Source organism: Perca flavescens, chromosome 2 (genome assembly GCF_004354835.1).
Source record: "Perca flavescens isolate YP-PL-M2 chromosome 2, PFLA_1.0, whole genome shotgun sequence".
NCBI lineage: Eukaryota > Metazoa > Chordata > Actinopteri > Perciformes > Percidae > Perca > Perca flavescens.
Window position 1 is genome coordinate 1,220,278 of NC_041332.1, and position 7,256 is coordinate 1,227,533.

Consider the following 7,256-nt stretch of genomic DNA (forward strand, 5'->3'; position numbering starts at 1 on the left):
CTACATGTCCACTGACTGTGAGAACCTGCTGAAGAAGCTGCTGGTGCTGAACCCGGGGAAGAGAGGCAGCCTGCAGGTAAACAACCCGTTTTTTTTAAATTTATTACATTTTTCTTCTACACATTTTCAGCGATTTATTTCTACGTCCCATATTTTCTGATATAAAACAAAAATTTAAATCGGGTCAATTTGACCCAAAGTCAACACAAGGGTTAAACCTGTCTGTCTCATCGCTTCCTCGAGCCGCTCCACAACAACAGCCTCGCAGTAGTTTCCAGACGTACGTTGTTCTTGCTGTGAAGCACAAATATGTGACGTTGGTTTTAAGACGCTGACCCACCGAGCTGATAATCGGCCGTCTGACAGCCTGGCTGTGGGACCATAGAGCTGTGGGAACATAGGGCTGTGGGAACATAGGGCTGTGGGACCATAGAGCTGTGGGACCATTGGCCTGTGGGAACATAGGGCTGTGGGACCATAGAGCTGTGGGAACATAGAGCTGTGGGAACATAGGGCTGTGGGACCATAGAGCTGTGGGACCATAGAGCTGTGGGAACATAGGGCTGTGGGACCATAGAGCTGTGGGACCATTGGCCTGTGGGAACATAGGGCTGTGGGACCATAGAGCTGTGGGAACATAGAGCTGTGGGAACATAGGGCTGTGGGACCATAGAGCTGTGGGAACATAGGGCTGTGGGAACATAGGGCTGTGGGACCATAGAGCTGTGGGAACATAGAGCTGTGGGAACATAGAGCTGTGGGAACATAGGGCTGTGGGAACATAGAGCTGTGGGAACATAGAGCTGTGGTAACATAGAGCTGTGGGAACATAGGGCTGTGGGACCATAGGGCTGTGGGAACACAGGGCTGTGGGACCATAGAGCTGTGGGAAAATTGGGCTGTGGGACCATAGGGCTGTGGGAAAATTGGGCTGTGGGACCATAGGGCTGTGGGACCATAGGGCTGTGGCACCATAGGGCTGTGGGATCATAGGGCTGTGGGACCATAGGGCTGTGGGACCATAGGGCTGTGGGACCATAGGGCTGTGGGACCATAGGGCTGTGGGACCATTGGGCTGTGGGACCATAGGGCTGTGGGACCATAGGGCTGTGGGACCATAGGGCTGTGGGACCATAGGGCTGTGGGACCATAGGGCTGTGGGAAAATGGGCTGTGGGACCATGGGGCTGTGGGACCATAGAGCTGTGGGAACATAGGGCTGTGGGAACATAGGGAGCTGTGGGAACATAGGGCTGTGGGACCATGGGGCTGTGGGAACATAGGGCTGTGGGACCATAGGGCTGTGGGAACATAGGGCTGTGGGAACATAGGGCTGTGGGAACATGGGGCTGTGGGACCATAGAGCTGTGGGACCATAGGGCTGTGGGAACATAGGGCTGTGGGAACATAGGGGCTGTGGGAACATGGGGCTGTGGGAACATAGGGCTGTGGGAACATAGGGCTGTGGGAACATAGGGCTGTGGGACCATAGGGCTGTGGGACCATAGAGCTGTGGGACCATAGGGCTGTGGGAACATAGGGCTGTGGGACCATAGGGCTGTGGGACCATAGGGCTGTGGGACCATAGGGCTGTGGGACCATAGGGCTGTGGGACCATAGGGCTGTGGGACCATAGAGCTGTGGGAACATAGGGCTGTGGGACCATAGGGCTGTGGGAACATAGGGCTGTGGGACCATAGAGCTGTGGGAAAATTGGGCTGTGGGACCATAGGGCTGTGGGAACATAGGGCTGTGGGACCATAGAGCTGTGGGACCATAGAGCTGTGGGAACATAGGGCTGTGGGAACATAGGGCTGTGGGAACATAGGGCTGTGGGAACATAGGGCTGTGGGACCATAGAGCTGTGGGAACATAGAGCTGTGGGAACATAGGGCTGTGGGAACATAGGGCTGTGGGACCATAGGGCTGTGGGACCATAGGGCTGTGGGAACATAGGGCTGTGGGAACATAGGGCTGTGGGAACATAGGGCTGTGGGAACATAGGGCTGTGGGAACATAGAGCTGTGGGAACATAGGGCTGTGGGACCATAGGCTGTGGGAACATGGGGCTGTGGGAATAGGGCTGTGGGCAGGGCTGTGGGACCATAGAGCTGTGGGAAAATTGGGCTGTGGGACCATAGGGCTGTGGGACCATAGGGCTGTGGGACCATAGGGCTGTGGGACCATAGGGCTGTGGGACCATAGGGCTGTGGGACCATAGGGCTGTGGGACCATAGGGCTGTGGGACCATAGGGCTGTGGGACCATGGGCTGTGGGACCATGGGGCTGTGGGACCATAGGGCTGTGGGACCATAGGGCTGTGGGACCATGGGGCTGTGGGACCATAGGGCTGGGCTGTGGGACCATGGGGCTGTGGGACCATAGGGCTGTGGGACCATAGGGCTGTGGGACCATGGGCTGTGGGACCATAGGGCTGTGGGACCATGGGGCTGTGGCACCATAGGGCTGTGGGACCATGGGGCTGTGGGACCATAGGGGCTGTGGGACCATGGGGCTGTGGGACCATGGGGCTGTGGGACCATGGGCTGTGGGACTGTGGGACCATGGGGCTGTGGGACCATGGGGCTGTGGGACCATAGGGCTGTGGGACCATGGGGCTGTGGGACCATGGGGCTGTGGGACCATGGGGCTGTGGGACCATGGGGCTGTGGGACCACCATGGGGCTGTGGGACCATGGGGCTGTGGGACCATGGGGCTGTGGGACCATGGGGCTGTGGGACCATAGGGCTGTGGGACCATGGGGCTGTGGGACCATGGGGCTGTGGGACCATGGGGCTGTGGGACCATGGGGCTGTGGGACCATGGGGCTGTGGGACCATGGGGCTGTGGGACCATGGGACCATGGGCTGTGGGACCATGGGGCTGTGGGACCATGGGGCTGTGGGACCATGGGGCTGTGGGACCATAGGGCTGTGGGACCATGGGGCTGTGGGACCATAGGGCTGTGGGACCATGGAGCTGTGGGACCATAGGGCTGTGGGACCATTGGGCTGTGGGACCGTTGGGCTGTGGGACCGTAGAGCTGTGGGACCATAGGGCTGTGGGACCATAGGGCTGTGGGACCATAGGGCTGTGGGAACATAGGGCTGTGGGAACATAGGGCTGTGGGACCATAGGGCTGTGGGACCATAGGGCTGTGGCACCATAGGGCTGTGGGATCATAGGGCTGTGGGACCATAGGGCTGTGGGATCATGGGGCTGTGGGACCATGGGGCTGTGGGACCATAGGGCTGTGGGAAAATTGGGCTGTGGGAACATAGGGCTGTGGGACCATAGGGCTGTGGGACCATAGGGCTGTGGGACCATAGGGCTGTGGCACCATAGGGCTGTGGGATCATAGGGCTGTGGGACCATAGGGCTGTGGGACCATAGGGCTGTGGGAAAATTGGGCTGTGGGAACATAGGGCTGTGGGACCATAGGGCTGTGGGACCATTGGGCTGTGGGACCATAGGGCTGTGGGACCATAGGGCTGTGGGACCATAGGGCTGTGGGACCATGGGGCTGTGGGACCATGGGGCTGTGGGACCATGGGCTGTGGGACCATAGGGCTGTGGGAACATAGGGCTGTGGGACCATAGGGCTGTGGGACCATAGGGCTGTGGGACCATAGGGCTGTGGGACCATAGGGCTGTGGGACCATAGGGCTGTGGGAACATAGGGCTGTGGGAACATAGGGCTGTGGGACCATAGGGCTGTGGGACCATAGGGCTGTGGGACCATAGGGCTGTGGGAACATAGGGCTGTGGGACCATAGGGCTGTGGGACCATAGGGCTGTGGGAACATAGGGCTGTGGGACCATAGGGCTGTGGGAACATAGGGCTGTGGGAACATAGAGCTGTGGGAAAATTGGGCTGTGGGAACATAGGGCTGTGGGACCATAGGGCTGTGGGAAAATTGGGCTGTGGGAACATAGGGCTGTGGGACCATAGGGCTGTGGGACCATAGGGCTGTGGGACCGTAGGGCTGTGGCACCATAGGGCTGTGGGACCATAGGGCTGTGGGACCATAGGGCTGTGGGACCATAGAGCTGTGGGAAAATTGGGCTGTGGGAACATAGGGCTGTGGGACCATAGGGCTGTGGGACCATTGGGCTGTGGGACCATAGGGCTGTGGGACCATAGGGCTGTGGGACCATAGGGCTGTGGGACCATAGGGCTGTGGGACCATAGAGCTGTGGGACCATAGGGCTGTGGGACCATAGGGCTGTGGGACCATAGGGCTGTGGGACCATAGGGCTGTGGGACCATAGGGCTGTGGGACCATAGGGCTGTGGGACCATAGGGCTGTGGGAACATAGAGCTGTGGGAACATAGGGCTGACCCACTGAAGCGGGAGATGAGCCAGCATTCCAAAATTTAAAAAATCCGCTCTGCGTTCATTCCAAATTCCTCACGCTTGCTGACTGAAAACTGATTAATCGATTCTAAAAATAGGTTAATTTAATACAACTAATGGATTAATCTTTGCAGCTCTATGTTTGTGCGAGTTGTTAGAGATGTAACTCCTGAATGTTTAACTCCTGATGTCTGTTTTTGTTTCTCAGCAAATCATGAAGGACCGATGGATGAACGTCGGCTACGACGAGAAGGAGCTGAAGACGTACAACGAACCGGAACAAGACTTCAACGACCTCAAACGCATCGGTTAGACACACACACACACACACACACCCAGAGACACAGACACACACAGACAGAGAGGCACACACACACACACACACACACACACACACACACACACACACACACACACACAGACACACAAACACACACACACAGACACAGACAGAGAGACACACAGATGCACACACACATAGACACACACACACAGACACACACACACACACCGACCGAGAGAGACACACAGACACACACAGACACACAGACACACACACACACACACACACACACACACACACACACACACACACACACACACACACACACACACACACACAGACACAGAAACACACACACACAGACACAGACACACAGACAGAGAGAGACACACAGATGCACACACACATAGACACACACACAGAGACACACACACACACACCGACTGAGAGAGACACACACACACAGACACACACAGACAGAGACACACACACACACACACACACACACACACACACACAAAGATGCACACACAGGCACGCACACAATTAGAACTGAATACACACTAAGCAGACTGTTTTTACGTCATGACTCCAACGGGAGGCTCTGGATGTCCCATAATCCTCCTTGTTTGATGATGTCGCTCTATTATCCTGTAGATTAATTTATACATTAAATATATTAATCCCAACTCAACGTAATGAAGTACATCATGTAACAACAACACGTTGTAGTCCAGTGCTGTAGTCCCGTCCCCAGGAAATGTCCCAAAGCTGAGCGTGCCGTGTGTGTTCTTTCCGACCAATCAGAGCTGATGGCGACGATGGGCTTCCCTCAGGAGGAAGTGAAGAAGGCGCTGGAGGGTCAGAAGTACAACGAGGTCACGGCCATCTACCTGCTGCTGGGGAGGAAGTCTGCTGAGGTCTGTCCCACACCTAGTACCAGCCTCTAGAATCACACAGACAGTTAGCCTAGCTTAGCACAAACACTGGAGGAGGGAGCAAACTGTTAGCAGACACTACTTCTACTGGGCTACATCTCTTTAGTTACTCCACTACATTCATCTGTTACAGCTTTAGTTACTAGTTACTTTAGTTACTCCGCTACATTCATCTGTTACAGCTTTAGTTACTAGTTACTTTAGTTACTCCGCTACATTCATCTGTTCCAGCTTTAGTTACTAGTTACTTTAGTTACTCCGCGCTGTTCCAGCATTCATCTAGTTCCAGCATTTCTGTTACAGCTTTAGTTACTAGTTACTTTAGTTACTCCGCTACATTCATCTGTTCCAGCTTTAGTTACTAGTTACTTTAGTTACTCCGCTACATTCATCTGTTCCTAGTTTTTAGTTACTATTCATCTGTTACTTTAGTTACTAGTTACTTTAGTTACTCCGCATTCATCTGTTCCAGCTTTAGTTACTAGTTACTTTAGTTACTCCGCTACATTCATCTGTTACAGCTTTAGTTACTAGTTACTTTAGTTACTCCGCTACATTCATCTGTTCCAGCTTTAGTTACTAGTTACTTTAGTTACTCCGCTACATTCATCTGTTACAGCTTTAGTTACTAGTTCATCTGTTCCAGCTTTAGTTACTAGTTACTTTAGTTACTCCGCTACATTTACTTTAGTTACTCCGCTACATTCATCTGTAACAGCTTTAGTTACTAGTTACTTTAGTTACTTTAGTTACCCGCTACATTCATCTGTTCCAGCTTTAGTTACTAGTTACTTTAGTTACTCCGCTACATTCATCTGTAACAGCTTTAGTTACTAGTTACTTTAGTTACTCCGCTACATTCATCTGTTCCAGCTTTAGTTACTAGTTACTTTGGTTACTAGTTACTTTAGTTTACTCCGCTACATTCATCTGTTCAGCTTTAGTTACTAGTTACTTTAGTTACTCCGCTACATTCATCTGTAACAGCTTTAGTTACTAGTTACTTTAGTTACTCCGCTACATTCATCTGTTCAGCTTTTAGTTACTAGTTACTTTAGTTACTCCGCTACATTCATCTGTTTTAGTTACTAGTTACTTTAGTTACTCCGCTACATTCATCTGTAACAGCTTTAGTTACTAGTTACTTTAGTTACTCCTTTACTACATTCATCTGTAACAGCTTTAGTTACTAGTTACTTTAGTTACTCCGCTACATTCATCTGTAACAGCTTTGGTTACTAGTTACTTTAGTTACTCCGCTACATTCATCTGTAACAGCTTTAGTTACTAGTTACTTTAGTTACTCTACTACATTCATCTGTAACAGCTTTTAGTTACTAGTTACTTTAGTTACTCTACTACATTCATCTGTAACAGCTTTAGTTACTAGTTACTTTAGTTACTCCGCTACATTCATCTGTAACAGCTTTAGTTACTAGTTACTTTAGTTACTCCGCTACATTCATCTGTAACAGCTTTAGTTACTAGTTACTTTAGTTACTCCGTTATTCATCTGTAACAGCTTTAGTTACTAGTTACTTTAGTTACTCTACTACATTCATCTGTAACAGCTTTAGTTACTAGTTACTTTAGTTACTCTACTACATTCATCTGTAACAGCTTTAGTTACTAGTTACTTTAGTTACTCTACTACATTCATCTGTAACAGCTTTAGTT

At 51.5% G+C, this 7,256-nt stretch overlaps 1 protein-coding gene across 2 annotated transcripts in view; it reads left to right on the top strand.

The window, feature by feature from the left end:
* The window catches only part of mark1 (MAP/microtubule affinity-regulating kinase 1), a 40,947-nt gene that overhangs the window by 20,137 nt on the left and 13,554 nt on the right, over positions 1–7,256 (top strand). For both annotated transcript variants that reach the window (XM_028565109.1, XM_028565119.1), the window contains exons 11-13: positions 1–76; positions 4,567–4,666; positions 5,449–5,561. The exon at positions 1–76 is cut by the window's left edge and continues 44 nt beyond it. In XM_028565109.1, the coding sequence (XP_028420910.1) occupies positions 1–76; positions 4,567–4,666; positions 5,449–5,561 (289 nt within the window). The remainder of the gene's footprint in view (positions 77–4,566; positions 4,667–5,448; positions 5,562–7,256) is intronic.